A 27093-nucleotide genomic window follows, 5' to 3' on the forward strand; every position below is an offset into this window, starting at 1 on the left:
GTTCACCAATGTTCTCTGGCAAACATTTGCAGCCTTTATAAACCAGCTGCATTTGTACTAAGATTCAATCACTATTTTTTATTAGATGAATTCCACTTCTGCATGCTGATTTTTTCACATTTTCATTTGTTAAAATAAGGTGAAAACCAATTTCCTTCCACTTCACAATTTTGGGTACTTTGTGTAAGTTTGTCACATGCATTAATGTTTGTGGCTGTAATGTGACAAAATGGGAAAAACTGCATGGAATAGGAATACTTTGCAATGTACAGCAGCTGTACAACGGTGTATGTGTGCCATATCAGCCTTTCCAATGATTTTTACTTCCAAAATATATATTTAAGTTTTAATCATATCTGTGTTTTTTTTTTTGATAAGTGTAACAATAACGATTAGGCACCTGTAAAGCTTCTGAAAACTTTCAAATTCCACAAGTTTTAAACAGTGGTCGATCTGTAAATTCAATTCAATTCAACAATACTTTATTAATCCCAAAGGGATTAATAAAGTATTTTGTGTACCAACTTAAAATTATTCAAATTAATTAACTAAACTCTACTATAATACATGGTTCAAATAATGTTTTACTGTAACCTATAGGTATAAGTCTGAAAGAAAGGGTTGACAGAGACAGGATTCAACAACAACAAGCTATTGAACGCATCTCAAGTTGCGGAGCTCTGAAGATTGAGCCTGCGATCGGACCGTGAAGGCAGCACCAAACTCTTCTGCAGGGCTACTTGTTAATCGTGACAGAGCGGCAGAGTTCAGTTACGGATGCAGGAAGGTGTGATCTTCAATCAAAACCCTGAGGAAAATCTGTATCACATAAACGGGAAACTTCTGCGATTCCATCTGTGGATGCAGCATCCTTTTTACATCTGTAAGCCTTTACTTTTTGGTGTTTCAATAATTATTTGTATGTGAGCGTTGATGTAAAGGGCAGCGCCGGTGTGACCCAGACATGGCTGAGGCACCCCAACCACAGGTACAGCCTGTCGATACTGACCCGGACTTTGAGCCCCTCACCCGCCCGCGGTCCTGCACCTGGCCGCTACCCCGGCCGGATCTCGTCGACCCCGCCGGGTCCAACACATCCTCCCCGGCGCCGTCAGTGCAGCAGGAGTCGGGAGGAAACGCAGAGTTTGTCAGCAACCTCGGCTTGCTGGAAGAGAACTTTAAAGAATACGCCGAGGAGAAACCCCATTGCAATGTTTTTCATCATCACCACCATCATCATCATCATCAACTCCAGCAGCAGCAGCTGCCATGTCCGCAGCTGCCGCCTCAGCAACAGGTGTCTCCTTCAGGGGTCCCATCCTTGGGCGCTTCCGGCCAGAGGAAGATCAGCTCGTCCCGTCGCAACGCCTGGGGCAACATGTCCTACGCGGACCTCATCACCAAAGCGATTGACAGCTCACCTGAGAAGAGGCTGACCCTGTCCCAGATTTACGACTGGATGGTCAAAAGTGTGCCCTACTTCAAGGATAAGGGAGACAGCAACAGCTCTGCGGGCTGGAAGGTGAGATTATCAGTGTGCACGAAATCTTGCGAAAAGTGAGAATTAGTAATCACAATAACAAGCTTTAATGATTGTGGTGCAACCTAGAGAGGTTTTAACAGGGGTGTTTCCAGAAAGGTTGGACAGAGGTGGCCAGACGGGGCTCCTGATAATCCACAAACCAAAAGCCAGAACAGAATTCAAGGAGTGTTTTTATCCTCCTGTTATAAATGGTGCCTTGCAAAAATATTCACACCCCATTCACTTTTTCACTTCTGCTTTTTGTCATTGCTTTACCACTACAAACTTTAATGTATTTATTTATACATTTGGCATTTTATGTTGTTAGAACTCAAAGTAGGGCATACATGTATGGTGAAAAAAAGTTATAAAACTTTTAATAAATAAAAATCAGAAATGCATTTGCATTCACCCTCTTTATTCTGGGACCTCTAAAACCTAAAGGACTCAAAATTGGCAATTAGATTTCATCTGATTGTTTAGTTTAATATCTGTTCTGTGAAGGCTTGGTTTGTCAGAGGTTTGTTAGAAAAAAATAGTTAACAAACAGTATACAGACGCAGTCAAGAGGCCCATTGCAACTCTGGAGAAGCTGCAGCGAGCCATAGCTCAGGTAGGAGGACGACACATCTAATAGTTATGTATTCCGTAAATCTAGCCTTTATGGATATGTGTAAGAACTGTTTAAATTGTTTAAAAAAATCTAAAAGACTTCTTGTCGGGGGTTGCCACTAGCCATGCATGGGACACATGCAAATACCTGGAATAAGGTGCTCTTGTCAGATGATGCAGAAATGTTGCTTTCTGGTCCACTAGTAAAACAATGTGTCAAAAACATAACTGCAAAACCTGACACAGGTTCACCTTCCAGGAGGTCAACAGCTCTAAACAATCAGAGCTACAATGGAAAGGCTTAGATAAAAACAAATTCACGTGTAAGAGTGGCCCAGTCAAAGTCCAGACCTAAATCCTTAGTTTCATTCTGCAGGTACTCCCCATCAAATAAATTCCCAGTAAAATACTTTCGGGTTTTAAAAGCACTATAACTACTTTCCTACAGCTTTAAAGTCAAACCAGCTTTTTGATGTGTCTGTTAACTGAATGTAAGAGAGGGTAGGACTTGATGAAATCTGACTTTCCACTGGTATGTCAAACCTGCTGCCCTCCTAAAACCTGGAAGGGAGACAAGTTGTCATGTCTGCACAAACATCCATTGTTTTATATTGTCCCACCTGGCGAGGAAATTACTCAGCAATGATAGAAATTAACCAGCAGACAAAAGTCAAAAGTGGGCAAAAAGATGAGGCAAGTTAAAGCTTGCAAAGAAAGCGTGAGTCAAATGTACATTTTGGCCTCACTGCGCTTTCTGCAACCTTCTTGCATTCTCGTGAGATGTAATTTCAAAGCTGCCAGGAAATGCCTTTGGGGAACCTCAAGCAAATATAGTCCCCATTGTTTAACACACTCATGTGAAAAGCTTGATCACATCTCATGCTATGACTTATGGCTCTCTTACAACTCCTTTCCCCTCGTTTTCTTAATCCACACCTTTGTACATGTAAAGGTGCACTCGCTGTGCACTCGTTTCTTTTCTTTTGTTGTTTTGTAGAAGCTCCCTCGGCAATAACTGGAGGCGATGCAAACAGCTCAATCAGAGTTGTGGAGTGTGTCGGAGGGGAAGGGGCAGGGAAAATGGGGGGATGCTGGAACGACGTCAAACATCCTCCATTCCTGAGTTGTGTGCTCATATCTCTGTGTCCGTGTCTTCTAGAGTTTCCTCAGCGGATGTTAAAGCTTGGAAAAAGGAATCCCTGCTCTTAATCCCATCACTTCCTTTTGTTTCCTTTCTCTGGCCTTTTGGAGGTGTTGTTGACTCTCTATAGTAAGGACAAAGTTAGGGCTTCTTAATAATTCTTTAACACCCAACGCATGTTTTTTTTTTTTTTTTACTTTTGTCTAACAACTAACAATTTTCATCAGAGAATCAGAAAATGTACTCTTCTAAACTTTTCACAAAATTTTGTTCTTAAAATGGTTCTTCCATGGAGAACCACAAAGAATTAGTTCTTCCATGAAGAACCAATTAAAAAAGAAATCTAAAAAAAGATATTTGTCAAGAACAAAAGCTCCTGACCGTCTGTTATATATCAAATCAGCACATCTTTCCTTCAGTCTCTGCATTCCTGACTCTTGGTACTCCTGCCAGGCTTAGGAACCACAGGCTGATAGTTATTTTTGCACTTCCCTGTTAAAAAAACACTAAAGTCCCCCCACAATGAACTGTGATGCATTTCCTGGCAAGTGGATGGAAAACAGGGCCATGTGTTAACATCTCCAAGCCGGCAAAAAATGAGCGGTGGTGCTGGAAAAAACTGGAGGGATCAGAGGGAGTGTATAGTGCCCTATACGCGTTAAAGTTTTTCACGCATTGCCACATTACATCCATAAGCTTCCATGTATTTTATTGGGATTTTATGTTTATTGCTGCAACACAGCATTTTGCATGTTGGCCAGAAATTTCATTTTTGGTGTCATCTGACAATAGTATCTTCTTCTAAATGTTTGCTGTGCCCTCTGTATGACTTGTTGCAAACAGAAAATAGGACATCTTATGGGTTTTCTTCTAATAATGGCTAACTTCTTCCTGTTCTTTCCGTGGTTAGTAGTTGTCCAGTTGATGGATTCTCCCACCTGAGCTGTGGATCAGGTGGGAATCTTTAAAAGAGCTCTGCAGCTCTATCAAAGTTAATATGGGTCCCTCTTTTTGCTTCTCTGATTAATGCGCTTGGTCTCCCTTTTAGTTTAGGTGGACCTCCATATTGTTTTATAACCAAATTCTGCTTTAAACTTCTCCACAACTTTATCCCTTATCTGTCTGCTGTGTTCCTTGATCTTTATCTAGAGATTATATTAAACGCAGCTGAAATCCATTTGAAATTTTATATAAATTGGACTTGAAGGGGTGTGAATACTTTTGTACATGTATTTATACAACATATGTGCTATTATTTTACCTTAACTTATTCCCTGTCCCATTTCTTTACACATACTGAAAGAAATGTCTGGACTGGTAAGTCTCCTCATGAATCCCTGTGGTGGCAGATGAAGAAAAGCCATTGACCTCAGGGTGGGTGGAGGGCGTCGACTTTTAGCCTCTGTGATTAACCCACTCCAAACTGGTGATGGGTGGAGCACAGGACGAGGGCGATGCCGGTGCCTTTAGAGCTTCCTGCTACCCCCATATCATGGAGATTTCTTTGTTTTCCTTCTAAAAATTGTCAGAGCAGCTCACAGATCGTGATACCTTTGCCACAAGAGACGACCCCAGGGAGCTGGGGGCGGGGGGTTGCTTCCCCTGGGATATCGGTGGCTTTGTAAAGCGCCTGGGTTCAGCATGCATCAGACGTTGAGTGTTTTACTGCTACTGTTTTTCTCAACGAACTGTGACGTTGATGGAAAGGGAAGTGGAACCCTTGAGCTCATCTTGCAGGCTTTTGTTTTTTGGTTTTTTTCTAAGCATATTTTTCTACTTTTGTATGCCATCTTGGATCAGTAGCAGTGCTATGAGGATGCATCCCTTCATGGATCTGGTGGCAGTTTTGCTGTGAAATGGTTTTATCTATCATCTAGCATGGGCGTCAAGAGGGCCCCTGTGGTACAGTTCTGCACTGTCTGGTGCCAAATATTTGCGTACACTCGCTGTGGAAACTAATGGCAGATAAGGCTGAAAGTATTTATTCAGGCAGGGGCGAGTTGCCCATTGGAAAAGCTCCTCTTTTTAACAACACCCCTCAGATCAACAAACAGCAACTGATGAAAGCAGCCATTACTGGCTCTGTGAAGTTAGCAAAACCCAAACTGCACTTTCAGTTTTAGGAAAAGCTAATGGAGGGCTTGAATGGTAAATATTTGTATATTTAATTTCCCCTTCATATCAAGTATACTCTATGAATATACAATACATTTAAATAATATTTATCTGCCTTCAACTTTTGTGCCTTTTTAATCCTGTTACAACCACAGGCTTCAATTTGTTTTATTTGGATTTTATATGATAGACATGAAGTGGAAGGACAATGATAGCGGGTGACAAATGTTTTACAAATAAAAACCTGACAATTGTGTATGTTTGGATTCAGCACCTTTTTGTCTGATATCTAGAAATATTAAGCAGTCAGCTAGTAAGTAAAGCTAGTAAACAGCAGTTCCTCCAAGAACTCTGAGGTTTGTTAGAAAACATTGGTTAACTAACCAAGGAACACAACAGAAAAGCCAGGAAGGTTTAAAGTAGGGTTAGGTTATAAAATAATATCCTAAACTTTCATGGAGCACTGTTCAATCCATTAAAAAAACAGAAACAGTAATACTTGTGATTAACAGATTTTCTTTTAGGATTGCCCCTCCGGCGTTCAATTAACTCTGACCAGCTTCCCCGTCCCTGTTGAAAAATGCATCCCCACAGCATGATGCTGCCATTATAAGAAGTAATGTTGTAGTTGGGTGATGTGCAGTGCTGGTTGCTGCTACACATATTGTTTTTGGTCTCATCTGACCAGAGCACCTTTGTCCACATGGTTGCTCTTTCCCCTACATGGCTCAAGGAAAACTGGAAACACGACTTCTTATAGTTTTCTTTCAATAATGGCCTGCTTCTTGCCCCTGCATGACAAATAGTTGTCCAGTCAACAGATTCTCCCACCTGAGCGGTGGCTCTCTGCTGCTCCTCCAGGGCAAACAATGGTCTTTTGGCTGCTGCCCTGATTAGTGCTCTCTTTGCCAGTTTAATTGGACAGCCATGTTTTGGTAGGCTAGCCTTACTCTTTCCATTTTAACTTAATGCTGAGGAGCAAATCAACTAAGTATGATTAAAGAAAAGAAGAGCTGCAAGCTGGTATCCTATCTAAACCTTGCCTAGTGTCTGATTTTAAGAGGGGCACCAAACACTTCTAGTACTCACCCAGAGAATTGGGAGTTTGGGACAGGGACTTAAGGAGGTGTGAATTTGGCTTGAGATAAAGAAAAGAACAGTCAGCTGACTGGTTGGTTAGGGGGCAGCAGTCTGTGTACAGTCTGTTGTCTACACATGCGAGTCAGAGGAATCTGTGGTATGTGGATCTCTGCATTGTCCTCCAGCTTACATGGGATAATAATCCCCTACTGTATTTTTTATTCTTCATCCAAACAAACTTGACCCTAAATATACTGGGCAGAAAAAAACAGGGGTCAACAGAAGGCCAGGAAATCAAGTTTAGAAATGAAAATATAACTAAGTTGTTGTTGTTTTTTCCCTACTGTTGCTAAGCTTGTGGTTGTCTCAAGTCAGAATATCTGCTACGTGTGACTCTTCTTTGTTTATCTGAAGTTGAACCCATAACACAAGCTACCCGTTCCTTTATGCCACTCGACTTTGGAAGTAGGTCACTCCTTTAATGCTCGGTGTTAATAAAGCAGCCTGCCTTTGTCTGTGGAGTCGTCAGAAGGGAACAGGCTCTCCACACCACGCTGCAGTGCTCTCTCGCTTCAGCGGGCCTTTTTTATTTTACCGCCCTGCAACAGGCAGCTGAGGTCCCACGCTTACACATCCGGGGTCAGAGGGAGAGGGGGGGGGGGTGTGTGTGCACAGGAAGACACTGTCAGGAAGTGGCTTGTCCTTTCTCTGTAATCTCAGCAAGTGTTTTGTACTTTTCTATTCCTTTTATTTACATTAGATTTCTGACAGCTTTGTAGTGGCAGGTCCATGATACAAGAAGGTTCTGACTCAGAATCATTTGCTCCAAACTTCAATTCTTTGCAAATTTGATTTTCTTTTGCTTATACAACAAATTAGTTTGTTTATACAACAAATTAGTTTGTTTATACAACAACTAAAAACAAGTATTGAATATTCAGATAAACTAATTTTAATATCAAAGATAACCTGAGTAAATACAAAATGCAGTGAGGAGGGCTCATGCCACAGCATCTCATTCTAAATTTAAGTTGGGACTTTGACTAGGCCACTCCCAAACCTTTATTTTGCATTATTTTAGCCATTCATAGGTGGACTTTGTGGTGTTCTTTGGACCAGTCTCCTGCTGCATAACCCAAGTGCACAGGCCAGCAACTGATGGCTCACTTGGGTTTTGATGGTAGAGAGCAGAATTCATGGTTCCATCAGTTACAGCAAATGTTCCAGGTATTGAACCCTACAAAGCAGCCCCAGACCATCACACTACTATCACCATTTTTGAGTGTCGCAAAAGTATAAGCATTCTGTGTTGCTTTTTGAGATTGTTTGGCCTGCTTCATGTTGTCAGACAGGTCCTGTTTAGGCGATTTCTTGATTCCTTCAGCAAAAATAAAGATTCAATCAAGCTTCACTGGTTCTATGGGTAATTCATACAGTATCAATAACATCTTAATAACAATTTTCGCTACCCCCTCATAATTCTGAAAACAGTCATAGATGGTATTTTCTTCTCATCTTTGCAAACAAATGAGAAGTAAATACAATGTCAGGAAACAGGCTTCTCTTCTTCATTATTTGACCAGTAATGTGTATTTGAAACATGCATAATTAGTCAGTATTTCCTCATTTTCTACAATTGATAGGTGAAAGCCTTTTGGACAAAAGCAGCAACCCACATGAGGCATGCATCATTGACATAAAACAATGAAGTATTTAAAGAGAAGGCTTGACAGGTAATTAGCTACAAGAACTTTAAATAAAAAGGAAGTGACAACTACATGTAGATTAATAATTTATCTATCTATCTATCTATCTATCTATCTATCTATCTATCTATCTATCTATCTATCTATCTATCTATCTATCTATCTATCTATCTATCTATCTATCTATCTATCTATCTATCTATCTATCTATCTATCTATCTATCTATCTATCTATCTATCTATCTATCTATCTATCTATCTATCTATCTATCTATCTATCTATCTATCTATCTATCTATCTATCTATCTATCTATCTATCTATCTATCTATCTATCTATCTATCTATCTATCTATCTATCTATCTATCTATCTATCTATCTATCTATCTATCTATCTATCTATCTATCTATCTATCTATCTATCTATCCTCCTGTTGTTATGATTAATTAAATAAAAGCCCAAATCATAAACACAATGCCAACTTCTTAATGTAAGAGGCTGCAGCCCTCAGCAGTGTGTCTCCTGGGAGTTCTGCTGTCCTGTCTGTGGTTTGGGTCTTGTGCTTAGTTTAGCATGTTTGGATTAATTGCAAGTGAGGCCACTTGCACTGTGGTTGCACCTGTTGCTGCAACTGGGCCTTGTTTGTGTATTTATCCTGCGACCGTTACAGCAAGCCTCATGCTTCGCTACACAAGAAACAGCAGCTGTGTCACTTCCATTGTTTTGAAGTCCAGCGTGAGGACTCCTTTAATGCAGCAGCAGCCGCAGCTCCTCGTGCTGATATCTGGACACAGATGACGCAGAGGTCACCGGGTCATTTTGAGGCAAAGAAGCTCAGGTTCTACTAAGAACCTGAGCTAAGTAGCTGCAAGTAGTTACGTATTGTTCATTTCGCTGCCATTTTGCATCAGATGCAGCACTTGAAAATATTTTGTTTACTAGCCAATGAACCCCCCCAATGAACTGTATGTGATAGACCAACACAAGGTAGTGCATAATTTGAAACTGAAAGAAAAATAATAAATAATTTAAAAAACATTATACCAATAAAAATATGAAAATGTGGAATCAATTAGTATTTCTTTCCTCTAGGTTAAAATTTTCTATCCATCTTTTGCTGCAGCTGCAGCTACAACTGCAACTCTTTTGAGGTATGCACAAGCTTTGCACAACCAGAAATTTACATTTTTGTCCTTCCTTCTGTATATTCTGTAATGCAGAATATTGCATTGTACATTGTATATTGTACATTGTAAATTGTAAATTGTAAATTTGTATATTCCGTAATGCAAAAACAGAACAAAAGAGCAAAGTGTACCGGAGGCAAATTCCTTGTGTGTATGTACGAACTTGGCAATAAAGCTGATTCTGATTCTGATTCTTAGCTATAATAGCTCAGCTTCTGCCAGTTTTTAAAGAGAGGATGTGATAACATACATTTTTAATTCTTGACACAGAGACTCAGTTGGAATTAGATCTGGACTTTGACTGGTCCGTTTTAACACATGAAAATGCTGTGATCCAAACCATTTCATTGTATCTCTGGAAGTATGTTTAGGATTGTTGTCAACCAGGACTCCATCCATCTTCATAACAACTCTGACCATCTCCCTTGTCCCTTCCAAATGAAATCATCCCCACAGCATGATCCTGTCACCACCAAGTTTCATTGTTGGACTGAGGTTTTCAGGCTGATGTGTGGTTCAATTTTTTCGGCTCACATAGCATTTGAAGGCCAAAAACTTTGATTTTGGTTTCACCTGACCATGGCCACTTCTTCCTTCCAGCTGTGTCTCTGTCATGGTTTAAAACCAACTGAAAACAGGATGTGTTGTGGTTGGGAAGTGCAACTGAGCAGTGGATCTATGCAGCTCCTCCAGAGTTCTCACACATCTTATCTGCTTATTTGATTAATGCTCTCCTTACCTTGAAGGGAATTGTTGCACTGGATTTTATTTAGGGGTAAACAGAATAAAGGAGGTTAGAATACAAATGACGGCCACACTTTTCCGAGTTGTATTTGTTAGAAAAATATTTAAACCAGATAGTCTTTTAGCCTTCACTTCCTGTTGGTTTATCACATAAAATCTCAACAAATCAGGTTGGAATGTAAGGTAATTCTGTGACAAATTGTGCGGGAATCTTGGCTTACAGTCAGAAAAATTACCATATCCTGAGAGCACATATTTCAAAGTCCATTAAAAATGAGGCCCACAGGATTAGAAAGATATTTAGCAACAATAAAACAGGCCACCTTGGGTCAGGCTGTAATAATGTGTGTAAAGCTCCTAAATTAGTGGAGCAGTGAGGATGTCTTTTGTTCTCAAAGGTCTGAGGTGAGATCTGTCAAGGACAAGGATTATCTCAGGCCAAGGGGAGAAAGCCCCTCTATTGTGGATGCAGATCTCCGCCCAAGGCATGTCTCTTGGTTGATGGAATAAAAATTGGTGTTCATATTGAGTCTGTGCTGCAAACTGCTGAGACCTCAGGTCCTCCAATAATGACTCATTTCCTGTCTTCAGTTACAGATTGAGATAATCTGAAAACGGAGAAAAATAGAGAAAAGGTCACAGATAGAATGAATAAATGTCAGAATGAACGCTGCACTTTGTGGCCGTGCAGAAAGCGATAACTCCACCTTTAGTGTGTTCAGCCTCCATGTGCAGGATGTCCTCTGACACAGGAAGCCTTATTTTTTTTAAAAAGGAGTCTGTGGAAGAGAAGGAGTGGGGTCGTCGGGCTGTTATGGTGAGTCACCAAACAGGTCAAAACCCTTAACTTTGCCACATCGGACTATTCTCCTCCTTTCATCGCCTTTTCGATGCAACCTGTTTGCATGTCTCAGTCAGCGCACGGTTGAGCAGCTCAAGTTTAGCACACGGCGAACTCAGTGACCCCACCTCTGCAGGCTGAAAACATACTCTGTGTTTCTCACCCTCCCCATCTTCGCTGTGAACCTGGTAACCTCTCCTTGCTCTGTAAAAATTCCCAGTGGGCCTAATCCTATTTTCATGTATGTGTAGGTTGAGGCTGAACACCTTCCTATAGGAGTGGCCATATTAGTCTGGATCTAGCAATTTTTAAAGAAAGCTTCACTATTTTCTAAATGCATAATTCAATTTGTTTAAATTAAATCAGTGGACGTGGGTCATTAAGCTGACTAAAACATTATGTAGGACCAAGATTCAGATAATCCACCTATACGTTTAACTATGAATGCCTTTATCTCAATTCTTTCTGCATCCCTGTTGAATCCTGTGGTTCAGGACATCTGGCTTTAGTAAAAGCTCACATAGTTATTTAGGGGAAATTCCCTGCTGGTGCATGTTGTGTTGCATGTAAGTCTTTCATTACACCCACCGTCCAGAGCGTCATATCGGGACCAGATTTTGTCTAGAGAGAGCTGTGCTGCATGGCTTTCACTCATTCAACTCATGCTGTTTGTCTTCCTGACAAAGTTTTCCCACAGGAGAATCATCTGGGTCATTTTTAGGGCTCACAACATAGCATTAAAGGAAATGATTTGAATGTTGGTTTTCGTGGTGCACATGCTTTGACAAGAACAAATGTGGCCGCATACAAAGAAACTGACTAAGCTGGTCCAGACTAGTCTGAATTATTGCTTTACCTGTAAAAGTTTGACACAAGCAAAGCTCTCAATTTACCGGTCGGTCTACGTTCCTACCCTCACTTATGGCCATGAACTTTGGGTCATGACCGAAAGAACGAGATCCCGGATACAAGCGGCTGAAATGAGCTTCCTCCGCAGGGAGGAGCCAGTTGAGGTGGCTCAGGCATCTATACTGGATGCCTCCTGGACGCCTTCCTCGGGAGGTGTTCCAGGCACGTCCCACCGGGAGGAGGCCCAGGGGACGGCCCAGGACACGCTGGAGGGACTATGTCTCTCGGCTGGCCTGGGAACGCCTTGGGCTCCACCCGCAGGAGCTGGAAGAGGTGTCTGGGGAGAGGGACGTCTGGGCGTCTCTGCTGAGTCTGCTGCCCTCGTGACCCGGTCCCAGATAAGCGGAAGACGACGAGTACGAGTTTGACACATATAACATATGATCTTTATGAGTTTATCCAGCAGTTGTCATGAAAATGATCCATTGTCTTCTGTATTTTAAACCTAAAACTTGCAGTTTATAGCAGAAGATAGAAGTGAGAGGTGTGATATGTCTGTGCAAATAAAACAAATGATTAAACCATCCAAAGTAGCTTATAATTGTGAAGTGGAAGAAAAATAACAATAGTTTTGTTATCAAAAATCGGAAGTGTGTGGTGTGCATTTGTATTAAACCGATTTACTACCAAATAAAAATCCAGTTCAACCGATTGCCTTCAGAATTCCTAAAAATTAATTAGTCATAGTCATATAGGAAGAAAGTTACTGTCGAATGCAAGTCTTAAGACGTGTCTTTTGCAATTTGCCACAAGCCAACTAGGAGGCACAGCAAGTGCCTTGGTCAAATAATACTGAAGTTAGATAATAATAAAAACCCACAAGCAGAACAGTATGAACACACCATTCCCATGATAAAACATGGAAGTGGTAGCATCATGCAGAGGGGAGGGTTTTCTTTAGCAGGGACAGGGAAGCTGGTCAGAGGTGATGGGAAGATGGATGGAGCTAAATACTGGGTGATTCTGATAGACAACCTGCAATGCCATGTTCACGCTGTGCTATCAGCCCTCTTAGACTAAAACGTTTGTTGTGATAGGTAACCTTTGGTTGTGGCCTTGAATCAGAGGTCAGTGGTCACAGACACCCCATCCTTCAGTTCTCTGACAACCAAAGACAAATATCAACCAATGTTTAATATTTCTGTGGGAAAGTCATGCAGTGTGACATTGATTTTGGTCCTCTTTTCCCCAGCCGCTTCTACCTACAGTATGTCTCCTTTCCCTCAGCCTCCACTCCTTCTCATCAGTGTCTGACCTTTCTGATGGGATTCTACTGCAGCCACAAGTTGAGCAGTCTGGCATCTTCCTTTGAGACAGTAGTTACTATCATATCGAGCTTGCGTAGTATGGCGTCTTTTAAGTCCTGCACAATTTGAATTTGCACATTGTGGGCTGGACATTAGAGACTAGGATCAGGATTCAGCGAGCTTAAACCTGCATCCAGAGCGACAACAGAATGATTTAGATCAAAGCATATTCACATGTTAGATATAGAATGGCTCAGTCACAGTCCAGACCTAAACCTAAATGAGAACCTGTGGCAAGGCAATAGAATCGCAATAAAATATACTGAAGTTTGCAGTTGTGGTGTGACAAAATGTGAAAAGGTGTGCGAGAATATTTTGTACGGTTCTATATATCTGACTGGACCAAACAAGTATTACAAACAGTATTATCACATGCAATAAGTACTTTACAAACAACAAACTAGGTTTATAAAAAAACAAAACAAAGGTAAGTTAAAACAAGAAAATGAAGGAAGACAAAATATTCAATAAACACATAAATAATGAAGCCCTTTTCCTGAAGGTAAAATTTTTTAAGTCTATAGCACCAGTGCCAAGCAATATGTTGTTTTACAGTAGATGGAATCATGCATTTCATAAGTATCTACAAAGCCAATGAGGTTTTTTGGCACTTCTACTTACTTTGGTTGAACCAGTCATAATGTTCACCAACGGCCTTATCACACAAAGTTCAGCACAGGGTCAGAACAAGTGCAAAATCCCCAAGAGCTACATCAGAGACTTTTCATTTAACATGCAAAATTTTAAAGTTCATGGCGGTACAGTGAAAAAGATTTAACAAGCATGGCCTGTTTGGAATGATTACCACAAGGTACTTTCCTTCAAAAAGAGCATGGTGGCATGAAGTAGTACTAATGTTGAATATATGCAGTAGTACAACATTTTTTGAAGGACCATTTTACTGCATCTAGAGAACTTTGAATTCTTTTTGAAAGAATCTGTGGTTCTTAAGCACAAGAAAAAGAAAGAATGTCATGTTTTCCATGCATTTAAGAAATCTCTGACCAAACGTTAAATACCAAACTCTGCCAAGCTTACTTTAACATGTATTTTTCTCTAAAAAACTATAAACTTTGTTTTCTTTTCTATTCAGAACTCCATCAGGCACAACCTGTCCCTGCACAGCCGCTTCGTGCGCTTACAGAACGAGGGGACAGGAAAAAGCTCCTGGTGGATGCTTAATCCCGAAGGAGGAAAGAATGGAAAGTCACCTCGACGCAGAGCTGTCTCCATGGACAACAACAACAAGTTTGTCAAGAGCAGAGGAAGAGCCACTAAGAAAAAGGTAGAAGGTCTTCGAAGAACAATATAACTCCATGTGCCATGTCAGCTTGTATCCCTGTTTACAACACCTTGGTAGTAATAACAGCCTGTGGGAGCTTTTCATGCCTTTTTCTGTCCTTAGATGTCTTTACAGGAAGCCATCGAGGGGGAAGGAAGCAGCCCTGGCTCTCAGTACTCTAACTGGCTGGGAAGCCCAAACTCCCACAACAATGAGGACTTTGAAGCCTGGAGCTCCTTCAGAACACGTACCAGCTCCGACGCCAGCACTCTAAGTGGACGCCGTTCACCATTCCCTTTGGAGCAGGAGGATCTTGTGGAGGCTGACGGACACATGTTGTTTCCCGCAGCGTCCGGGACCAAGATAACCTCCGCCCTTCCCAGCCTGTCAGAGGTGTCTGGATCCATGTGCCAGCATGGGTCAGAGCGGGTCATGGAGAGTTTGCTGGATAACCTCCACCTGCTGTCTCCCAAAGCCCCCCAGCTAGGCTCGGACTCTCCACATTCCTCAAACACTGCCAGGCTTCAGTGCACCTCATATAGCTCTTCTGGCTTGAGCCAGGACTTCAATAAGTCAATGTACAGCCAGGTTAGGCTGAACTCCCTGTCCCCTGTTCCCATGCAAACACTTCCAGAGAACAAGCCTGGCTTCGGAGTTTATGAGAACCAGTATATCTCTCCAGCAGGGCTCCTCAAAGAGCTACTGACCGCTGATGCAGGCACCAGTAGGGACATAGTGCCTTGCAGTGACAGAAGAATGTCTGACACTGGCAGGGTAAGTGGTCTCATGTCCGCTTACAGCAGTCACAACCACATAGGGGGTCATACTGGTATTAAAATGATAATCCCCCCTCAGAGTCACACAGGACTACATGTAAACCCACAAACTATACAAAGCCATGGTCCTGCTCCCTCAAGAGACTTGAATACTTGTAATATGATACCCCTGACTAGTCTGACTAGTCTCTCAGGGGCCCCTCAACGACTGAACAGGCTGAGGACATGTATGCAGCCTCCTCAAGGACATCCAGCACACACTAATGACTTTTCAGCAAGCTACACCAACAGCTACATGGAACTAAACTCAGTTCAACCTCACAGCCATCATCAGGAACGGTTGCCAAGTGACCTAGACAACATGTCCATCGAGAAGTTGGAATGTGACCTGGAGACGGTCCTCCATGACACCCTGATGGACGGTGGGGCTCTAGACTTCAATTTTGACCCCGCAGCTGGACCTCATGGGTTTCCCCAGAGGGTAAAGAACACCACGCACAGCTGGGTGTCAGGTTAGGATGCTTAAGAGGAAGAGAAGGAGGTGGAATTAGCTCCATCTTGGTTGGCAGCACACAAGAGAAATGTGTAAATAAAAAAAATCATAATTTTCTACACAAAATGACTATGAAAAGCATGTCTCTATTGTAGATGTAGCTTACCACTGTCAGTGTGTGAATGTGTGTATGAATGGGTGAATGACCGATTGTAGTGTCAAGCGCTTTGGGGTCTCTGGGGACTTGATAAAGCACTATTCAGGTTCAGGCCATTTACCATTTACCATAGATCATTGCAGAACTATTTGGAAGACATCCCTGCATAAGCCAAGAAATAAGTCTTATGTACAAATATTAGTTAAAAATGAAAACAGATATAGTTTATTTTTACACTGTTAAATACAAAAAGTCTGAAGAAATCACCTGGCCATATAAGTCATCTTCATAAAATGAATGATTTGTTTTCAATCTGAGCAACACTGATTTAGAGTGATCTGTTCAGCAGTTGTTTGTCCAGTAATAAGAACTACAGGGACTTTGAAGCAAATACAGGAAACAAAAGTGCAGAATTTAAGGTTTCATCAAAAGGACTTGAAAATGTTATTCTAAATAAAATCTTTCTGGATATGATTGACCAATAGATGATGGTGGAATTTAGCTGTACATCTAAAAATGTTAAGTATCCAGATGTGCAGAGAGGTAACGTTATTATTTCCTGCAACATATGTGGCATCTCAAAGCATCTCAAAGCTGTGGCCACACACTTTTTGACATAGCTGGAAATCAAATTACATATTTTACACTAACAGTAGCAGAGAAGGGTAAAGCTTGAGTGTTCTTATTTGTGAGCCATTTAAAAGCAAGGCAGGTATGGGGGTAAGTGGTGTTTAACAGATGAGGTGGAGGTTTATTCTAATCAGAGCCTGCAGGAAGTTGACGACCGGCTCAATGATGCTTTTGCCATGACCCAAGTGTAAAGTGGGGACATGGACTACCCATACTATGGAAGCACATGCACTGGATAGGGGAATATTGTTAATATTATTTAGAACCCCCTGTTGCAGATACTTTACAACCTTCATTGAGGGAAACAACAAATTCGCGAGTCTTTGGAAAGCCAGTTACCAGCAGCAGAACCTTTTTTTTGAAACAGCCAAGCAGGAGCAGAATATCTGAAATCACCTCAGCATTTACATTCTGTATGAAGGTATTTCTATAATCATTTTCTTGGATTATACATGGTAGATTCCTCCTTGTCCCGAGCTGCTGTGTAAATGTATGTGAATATGCTGTGTACAAAAGGATGAGTTGTATTAGAGTTGCTGTTTTTTCATTTATATCAAACTTCTCACAACAAAGGATATCACAGAAACAGAAGAAATGCCACCCTGTATGTTTTATATATTTTTTTAAAGTTACATATCTTTCAACCAATTGTGACTGTTATTCTTATATGTTTATTAATGTTTTTATGTAGTAAATAATACATTTTGTTTTTTCTCAATAATGGTTATCTTGCTAAAAGGCCTTCTTAGACAAACTGTGGATTTAAATTTAATTCCAACATTTTAATGTCTTTCTAAAGAAATGAAGGTTTTTAAAAGGCTAATGATGGAATGCCTGTTTCATATAGTGAGAAAACAGATGTTTATGATTGGATGGTCATATTCATAAAACTAGATAAGGCTAACCATTGTTCAATCATTATAATAAAGGATGCAGTGCTGATTAAATGTTGCACCAAATACTTGCTCAACTAAACCTGAAGATGAATGCCTCTCCTCTGTGCCTTCACTGTCTTACAGACGTTAAATCTTGTAAAGGCTGTAATTTCATTGGTGTTTGTGTTTTGTATATGAGCTCTAGCAACAGTACTTCTCACTTAACTGGAACATAGTTAAATATGTATCAGACAGGTTGTTTACATATTTCAGTCCAAACTATAGAAATGTATATATGACCATCATACCTCGAAATGTTTTACCTCTGAAGTATTGAAGAGATTTTACAGCTGTATCCTCAATAAGTCAGGTTCTGACTTTGCACTCATTTTTCACTTATTGTATTGAAAAATTGCATGGTTTTCTGTCTTATTTTTTGATTATGAGATTTAAGTTACATTTGTGCTAGAGTGAGGCGTCATGGTATTTATTCTGCTTATAGGATTATAGCCATCAACATTTAATAAATACTTTGTGGTGTAATAACTTAAAATCAATTGTCATTTGGTGTGAAATCATACATTTCTATTGATCTTCAACCTGTTGAAAGGTGTCTTGTTAAATTTGGAACTATTTAACAAAACTTCACTCAAGATTTGTTGAAACCTTTAACATTCATTAAGGTAAAGAAAGATTTTAAGATGTAATCTTTAACAATATTTTATTTGGAGGCAATTAATATAAACATTTTAAAGCCTCTACATTCAGTTATCTTTGAAAGATTGATGTTTTTGTTTATATCATTCCATATTTAAACCCTTCTTGCTAATAAATGAAAAAAAAAAATTCCATCCGTGTCTGTCTTTATTATACAACACTAACACTTTTGATGCTGTGTAAGTATGTTCTCTTTGCACCACTGTATCCATAGAGTATGGAAAATGATTTGCATTTCTGGACTTCATTCCCTATCATGCCAGAATTTATTTCCCTCTGTCCATGTGTTTGCCCATCATCCATCCATCCATCCATCCACCCACCCTCTTTATAGTCTGGTTTCTGCAGGTTCAATAGTTAAATCCTGACCACTGGGTAAATTGCATTTAAGTGGTCTAAAAGGAACTGAAAACTAGAAGTCTGAAATATTGATATGAAATATGTGTAGAAATTTTTAATATGCAACATTTATCCTATGCAGACTGTTGCAAAAAAGCACAAGAAGTGATATTTGCATACGCACATCCTCTCTGCACGACTCCTTTCCCACCACTGTGCAGTGCGCAGGTTGTAGGTTAAAAGGCCATGGACCCTATGGCTAAACTGGTGTACCATCAAATCAGTCTCCACAATGTAAAAAAAGGCAAAAAGTGAATTCTGAGTGTTAAAGCCAGTTTTTTTCCAGGTCTTGTTTTAATAATATTGTTTGCTTACCAACCTTAAGATATTTGCAGTGAATGTTTAAAAGTGTTAATTAATATATGGCACCGAGGGAAAATGACAAGAACATACATGGTGACAGAGGGGTAAAACACTAATGATTCATGGAACTATAAACACAACAAAGTACTAAAAGTAAAAATAAGATAATGACAAAACTGAGAAAAGATGTGTTTAGTGTTTGAAAACTCTTTGAACACTATGGAAAGTGTGTCTCAGATGTCTGATATTCCTTTTTGGTCCAAATATGTGAGACAGTTATGTATCACTCTTACTCAATACATGATTTAGTAATTAGATGAATGAATCTCAACTAGAAAATGCCAGTTTTCTACTTCAGTTCAGCTCTGTCAAAGATAAGATCAGGCTGGTGAGGTGGCAATAGTTTTTTCTTATTTATTTTGAAACACATCATTCACTTTTACAACACATGTGGGTGTCTTTCTCCAGTAACAGCAAACAATTAAGTCATGACTAACCTCTCATTAAGTTAAGTAATAAGATATTATTGATTCAAATTCATTAGCTAGTAAAAACTAATTATGCTTCATCTAAGCTGCTTACAAATAGTTATCAATCAACATCAGGTAGCAAGTAAAAAGGTTTTGGCCCCTCCATGAATTTTGATCATTATAAGGGAACATTTTCATCCCTTCCTACTGTGACTTTTAAAAATGCTGGCTGTGTAGGAGATGAGATCTTTACTCTGGGATCTTTTTCAAAAGTTAGTTCTCTCATGGGAAAACAACACATATTCTCACATGTGCAAAACCATAATGTGAGAATGTGCGATCAGAGGCGTAAATGATAAACCATATGTGCTTGTATATAGGAAAGAGAAAACACGGGGGCAACTCTTGCACCTTTTCCCGGACGTGTTGCACTTAAGCAAATCATATTGTGCCTTAACAGGTTACATGTGTAAAAAAACGTGCTTGACATTTAAATTCAATTCAGTTTTATTTATATAGCGCCAATTCAAAACACATGTTGTCTTAAGGCACTTCACACGTGAAGTTTATATTGTGTTGTAACATGTAAACACATGTGTTTGACATCTGGAAGATTTAATATGCTGTAACATGTGAAACAATGTCTTAAACCCTTTCACACGTAAAGCTTTTCTTCATGTGTTTCATATGTGCAAATTATATTGTGTAATAACATTCGAACACATGTGGGAAAACCTTCAACATGTGAAACAAACATGGCAAACCCTTCCACATATGAAATGTTAGGCCACATATTTCATATGTGGAAACAGTAATGTGTCGCAACATGTGAAATACATGCGAGAAAACCTTTTACATGTGAAAAAGTTCCCACATTAAGAAAAGATGCTTTTCACATGTTACATATTTCACATGTGATTAGATAGGATAAACATGCCAAGCTCTTTTGTTTCTCTCTGAGGAGTTTGTCAGTAAGGCAGTAAATGTGTGACAATTCCCCACTACTGCAGTCTGACAACTGTTGCTTCATATACAGGATTGTGGTTGTAGATGTGGTCTGGCTGTGTATTACCGCAGACGTGTAATTACCAGTTCCAAAGACCCCCACAAACAAGCCAAGTGTCTACTACAATTGACTGATTCATTTCACTGTCCATTGTTGATTCATAGTGTTATACCAAATTGAATACATAAGAGGTGACTGAAGTAGTTGCAGGAAGGCTGGAAATAATAAAATCCTGTTGTTTTAATCTTGCTTGCGCACACCTGGTTGTATGACTGTGTTGGCTAAAGCCTCCATATTGTACTGCTGCGAAGTGTCATTCTGACCAGGCAAGCACTTCCTTTGACTCATACTGAGGCCTTCACAGCTTCTGACTCCTCTGTGGACACTAAGGTTTGTCGGCTTCTTAATCACACAGTGATTGGCTGGGTGCTAAATGTTAAATATTGGTGACAAGACTGACAAGTAATATGACATTTCTGGCCAACTCAGGGGAACAGAAGAAAAAGAATATGTGACTTTAGCACTTGTAGCTGGTAAGTCAGGAGGTTTCATATATTTACAGTCATGTAAATCAACTCTACCTCTAAATGTAACATTTAATGAAACACCTTATTAATAGTAAATAGCATCAAACCTAAAAGGGCATAGTTTGAGCATCATAGATTTAGCCCTGAGCTCCTTCTTTACCTTCGTTTATAACCAGAATTGGTTTTGGGATTTCCCTTAAAACAATGTAGACAAGGACTTCCTAGCCTACAGAATGCATACAACATCCTACTTTCCCACGTCCTTGTCTACTTATTTTCCCTACATCTAGTGGAATGAAAAAGCATCTCTAGTCTATGTCATGTAGCAGCTGAAGGGTAGTCAGAAAGAATTTTTTCATTCAAAAATGTGTTGATACAGAGCTAACGAAGGCATGAAGAGTTGTGATTTGTTGCTTTGTTCATGTGAAAAGAGCAAATTGTAAAGGACTCTTATAGTTACCTAAAAAAGAGCTGGTATGAGATTCTTATGGTAGGATAGCGTTGAGTAAAATACCATGGTTCTCACGACACCCAAAACTTGTGTAGTATATTGGTTTAGTTTATCATGCCAACGTTATCTGGTTAGTAATCTGAAAGTAATTCTGTAGAAAACTCAAAAACCATTAATTTTACCTGAAGCGCTACAAATGCTTGTTCTTTTACACAGTTTGTCCTGGTCCCTGGACTTTGAGTTTGTGTTATTCTGTATTTCCCCCTTAATTTACTTTTAGTTTTTTTTCCCCATGCTTATCAGTTACTTCCCTGTTTCTGCTTTTATTGTTCATTTAACTCACATGGAAACCGATTATTATTTAAGGGAAATTTAAGGGAAATGGAAGCAAGAGGCAGTCACAACCAATAATTGGTAAACATCAACAAAGAAAGCTTTAATTAACTCCTTACTACGTTAATTTATTTACAGCATTATACAACAAATAATTCATTATGTTTTAGCGGTCAAGCAGATGCAAAATTCAGAAGAAATTGTTTAAAAATAGACCACAGGATATATATTTACATTTAGGTATGGAGCAAATCAATGAAATTAGGCACAAATGGGCATAATGGTAACTATACAAATTTTTCAGTTTTAGGTATGTGGATTATTTTATATATGCTGCTGTTGCTGGAGCAGGACTAAACTGAACTACAGCATGGTTCTGTACCATCACTGTTGTTCCATCATATTATTTTTAATTAATTGTAATGATGCAAATTCGCAACCAGATGTTGGTTGTTAACCGACTGCATGATGGCAGCAATGCAATGCAAAAAATGCGCCATTGTGTGTGGAATAACCAATCAACAGGCACCTCAGCTGCATTAGATTTGACACCATTAAAGGCAAATTCTTTGGAGAATTTAAGGAATTAAAGCATTACAACATTTTACTCTGCTTTACTGAGTTATTCTGACTTGAAATCTTAGTGCATGCTTCACACAGGAGGATCATTGGTGGTGTGCCACTTCATGGCTTCATTACTAGTACAAATAATTGCCCAATGTAAAAACAATGGTTTAAAGCTTTGTAAAATAGGGTTGGAAAAAAGCACTATGATGTTTTTGAGTTGTTTTAAGACAGCAAATGTATACAGTCCCCTCTTGGACTTCACAGTAACTTCAGTTCCTACAACCAACTAATCTGGATTTATACTAAAGACGACACCGGGAGTACAGTATGATAAGAACTGCTTATAGGCTATTTACAAAGCCCTATTTCAGAAATCCTGAACTATCCCTTCAACAATGGTTTCCCATGCAGGATAAACTGGTACATGCAGACTTTTGTGTAATCAACCAACCTTTGCAATTATGACATTAGTTTTAAGAATGTATAAACCAGCATTCACATAAACAGTTATTTTATAAGGATTGGAGTAGTTGGTGCAGGTAAGATAGTTACTTATCAACAGATCTTTGGTTCCCAAAAAAGGGAGGAATAAAACTGAACTTTAAGCAAGTTTTGTTGATTTTGTGCAATGAACTGAATCTTCAAATTGAGTGAATAATTTCCTGTCGTACGAAAAGAGCTCCTCTGTTCTCATTTTGGTTCTCTGTGTAATTCTGAGCTAAGCTGATTGCGTATTGTTACATTTTATCTCACTTTTACATTTTATTAAGAATTACTGTATTCTCCCCTTAATTTACTTTTAAAGATCTCAAAGATGATATCAGTTGTAGGAAATATGGTAAGTATATTAGTCATGTTGTAAAGACTGCTATGTACTTTACCATTAGGGTTAGATAATTATTTAGAGTTTGAGAAGTATTCAGGTCTAATTTTCTTCTAAAGATCAAATGGAAAAATTGGAGGAAATCAGGTCACACATCGATTCTTACTTGTCTTTTGTAAGACATGGGAAACTTGATGGTTTCTGTGATAGCAGGTTCATTTCCTGTTTCAAATGACGCCACTCTGCAGCTTCTGCAGGCAGGGGCTGTAGGTGTGTGCCTGGGTAGAGTGCCTCCAATACTCAGTATAACAGGGCATGTAAGAATAAACAACTGATCTTTAATAGGCCATCTATTTGCTAACAGCAGTAGCACAATTGAAATAGAATGACATTATTAAAACTGTACCACAAATTAGTAACTGTGAGATTTAACAAGCTGTGGAGGGATTGCTGCATTAAAGTTCTAGATGAACAGCCAGGATTAACACAAAGCAAAAGTATTCACATCCTTTCGACTTTTTGTCAAATTACAACCACAAACTTTATTGTGTTCCATTGAGATTTTATGTGCTAGGCCAACACACAGTAGTGCATAATTGTGAAGTGGAAGGAAAAATATACAAGGTTTTCAAACTGTTTATATATTTAAATCTTAAATGTGTGGTGTGCATTTGTGTCCAGCCCCCCTGAGTCAGAACTCTATAGAAGTACAGTTCACTGCAGCTACAAGTCTTTTAGCAGTATGTCTCCAGCCACTTTGCACATATAGAAACTAACATTTCTGCTCGTTCTTCTTTGCAGAACACCTGAAGCTCAGGCAGACTAGCTTCAGTGATGTTAATTTCATGTCCTGCTACAGGCTGAATTTGGTCAGGACTTTAACGGGGCCATTTTAATACATAAATACACTATAATCTTAACTACTCCAGTGTAGCTCTGGTTGTATGTTTAGGTTTGTTTCCAGCTAGAAAGTGAACCACCACCCCGATCTCTAGTATTTTGTAGTCTCTAACAGGTTTTCTTTCAGGATTGTCCCGTATTTAGCTACACATATTTTCCCATCAACTCTTAAAAGCTTCCCTATCTCTGTTGACAAAAAACATCCCCTCAGGATGCTGCTTCCACCACCACGTTTCACGATAGAGATGGTGTGTTGACGGTACCGGTACTTTCAATATTTCTGCCACACACATGTAGGCCAAAAAGTTCCATTTTTGGTAAAACTTTGGTCACCTTCTTCCAGTTTGCTGTCCTCCCCATGGCTTGTGTCAACCAATAAATGGCTTTGTTGCAACAATGGCTTTCTTCTTGTCACTCTTTCATCAAAGCTAGATTTATGGTTTTGCATGATTAATTGGTGTCCTCTGAACAGATTCTCCAACCTGAGCAGTAGATCTCTGCAGCTTAGGTAACTTCCCAAAGCAATAGAATTTTACTCGGAGGTAACAGAGTATAGGGAGCTGAATAAAAAATGCACTTTTCAGATTTTTAATGGAAAAACTCTTTCCTCCACTTTACAAACATTTGCTATTTCAAGTTGTTCTATCACTTAAAAGCCCAAAATAATACAGGGTTAAAGTTCTAGACTCTTACTTTTGTCTCCTATAGTAAACATATTACTCTGTAAAACAACACATCATTTAACAGATTTGTTTCACATAATCGATCTCATAACACACATGATTCCTGCTGTGCTTACACCCTGTTTGTTCTCCTAATTACCTCATGCAAAAGTTACAAGGGATTCTATTAATATCAACATGGAGTGGAGGATGACTGATTATAATGTATATGATAGCTGATTGAGATAATCCTTGCTATTCATGTGTAAATGAAATAACCCTTTTTAGTGATAGTTTCTCTATTAAATAGAAACTACCTGGAGGAAACAGCAAGCTGAGTTTGGGCTAATTTATCTGTGTGCTCCAAGCACAGAGTCTGGAAATTAGGAGCTATGGATAATTGGACCTTCACTAATATAAAACACGAGATGCAGTGGCACACCCGGCATCAGAGATGCGGTTGCATGTCGCCACCTCTCCAGAGGAGTCTAAGGTAAATATTCATTTGTGACGAGATGAGCGTGGCAGCAGCCTGCTGATCCGTCAATTCACATAATCCTTACACAGGAAGCAGCGAAAATCAGGTTGTGGCTGCAAACAGCTCTGGTACCTCTGGTAATAACTCAAGGCTGGATCTCCACTCAAGATGACAGCATCGTGGGTGGTTGCAAGTTGAAAAAAACCACATAGGTAATATGCTCTTATTCAAGGAAGTAGTGGTACTCTTTAACCATAAAGCTGTGCATGAGATGCATGAGATGAAGCAAATAAGGTTATTTTCAGCATAAAGAAACAATAAACTGTAAAAAAAAAAAAAAGGTGGTGCTACAGATAAGAGTTGGTCCAGTGAGAACATTAACATTATAAATCTGATTAATTTATTAAGACTGATGAAAGCTACAGATATTGTTCAGCAGATTGTGTCTTATTGAGGTAAAGGAACCTGTTGCAGGAACTGAAGGATGAGACTGAGTTTCTCTTTAGAGTTTTCTGCTCAGAGCTTGTGGCAGAAAATATTTCCACAGCTTCTTTTTTCTGCCGCATACTCATTATGACAGGATGTGATGCACTTCTCTTCATCTCTGCCTTTGGTGGCTCAGTTAATGTACCATAAATGTAGTTCACCTGCGTCAGTGCCACATGCCGACATGCCCACATGCCGTGTTTTGGCAGCACTGCACATTGTTCTAACCTTTACTTTTCATGCGTGCTAAGTCTTGTATGTTCTTCAGCCATTTTTACTAGAAAAAATAATACAAATCATGATTTTGTTAAAATGTGAAATCAAATTCTACCCCCTTTTGTATATGCTGTTAAAATAATAATATTAATAATAATAATAATAATAATAATAATAATAATATTGTTCCGTTTTTATTAATGCTCAGAAACCTGATGACAATGAATTACATTAATACAATTTATCTGCACTTTAAGTAAAGATGTGTATTGAAAAAGATAAACCCTTCCATCTTAAATGTAATGGGGGCAATAAATACTAAAAGCAGGTGTAATATAAGTAAATGTGAACACTCAAATTATTCACTATTTTATGTTGACTTTTCGAACTCTTAAAACGCGGACCCAGTGTCCTGCCAGGGGTTTACGCTACTATTCTGTAACTCAGGAGCTCCCTCTGTAGGACAAAGACAGGAAACATAGAAGACAAATTAAAGCATGACTTTTTTTGGCATTTGGGTTTAAATAAATAAAAGCTAGGCAGGAAATGGCAGCCCCCCTTAGTTATTTGAAGTTCTCCCCTGGCAAAGAATCACGCTGCTTGATATCAAATTCATATTTTATTGAGGTAGCATTACTTCAGAGTGCATTTTTTAGAAAAACCCAACCTTTAATGTGAGTACTTTTCTTCAGATTCAAAATTATTTTAAACAAAATCACCAAAGATGCAGTGAAAGAACAAAAGAGAAATCTAAATCAAATCAATATTTGGTGTGACCACCCTTTGCCTTCAAAACAGCATCAATTCTTCTAGGTACACTTGCACACAGTTTCTGAAGGAACTCGGCTGATAGGTTGTTTCAAACATCTTGGAGAACTAACCACAGATCTTCTGTGGATGTAGGCTTTCTCACATCCCTCTGTCTCTTCATGTAATCCCAGACACACTTGATGATGTTGAGATCAGGGCTCTGTGGCGGCCATACCATCACCTCCAGTAAGTCTTGTTCTTCTTTACACTGAAGATAGTTCTTAATGACTTTGGCTGTATGTTTGGGTTTGCTCACTTAGCATTTTGTAAATTGACAAAAATAAACAATCATCATTTATATTTCTGAAAGCATTCTTTGTTTACAGCATTTTTTCACACATGTATTAAACGTTTGCACAGTATTTTATATAATTTTTATGAAAATATTGATAAAATATTGATAATCTAAGGATTTCATTCCAATACCTAATGGTCCACAAACCAACACTGACTCAGCGCCAAACTGCAGCAAAACCCAAAAGCAGTGAAAAAAAAAACGAGGAGGGAAAAATGTCTGTGGCTTTGAATAGAAAACCATTTCTGTTTTTTGGGGATCTACACAAGAAA

At 39.2% G+C, this 27093-nt stretch overlaps 1 protein-coding gene across 1 annotated transcript; it reads left to right on the forward strand.

The window, feature by feature from the left end:
• The first annotated feature begins 626 nt into the window (after nt 1-626).
• On the forward strand, nt 627-18227 carry LOC124875925 (forkhead box protein O1-A-like). The gene is made up of 3 exons (XM_047378355.1): nt 627-1522; nt 14259-14450; nt 14571-18227. The coding sequence occupies exons 1-3, from the start codon at nt 965-967 to the stop codon at nt 15738-15740; spliced, it is 1920 nt and encodes a 639-aa protein (XP_047234311.1). The 5' UTR covers nt 627-964; the 3' UTR covers nt 15741-18227.
• The last annotated feature ends 8866 nt before the right edge of the window (nt 18228-27093 follow it).

This window comes from Girardinichthys multiradiatus, chromosome 11, assembly GCF_021462225.1.
Source record: "Girardinichthys multiradiatus isolate DD_20200921_A chromosome 11, DD_fGirMul_XY1, whole genome shotgun sequence".
Classification (NCBI taxonomy): domain Eukaryota; kingdom Metazoa; phylum Chordata; class Actinopteri; order Cyprinodontiformes; family Goodeidae; genus Girardinichthys; species Girardinichthys multiradiatus.

Excerpts from the sequence above, each read along its gene's own strand:
- LOC124875925 (XM_047378355.1), top strand. The coding sequence starts at position 965 with ATGGCTGAGGCACCCCAACCACAGGTACAGCCTGTCGATACTGACCCG. Across the intron at positions 1,523-14,258 it reads ACAGCTCTGCGGGCTGGAAG|AACTCCATCAGGCACAACCT; the intron begins GTGAGATTATCA and ends TTTTCTATTCAG. Across the intron at positions 14,451-14,570 it reads GAAGAGCCACTAAGAAAAAG|ATGTCTTTACAGGAAGCCAT; the intron begins GTAGAAGGTCTT and ends TTCTGTCCTTAG.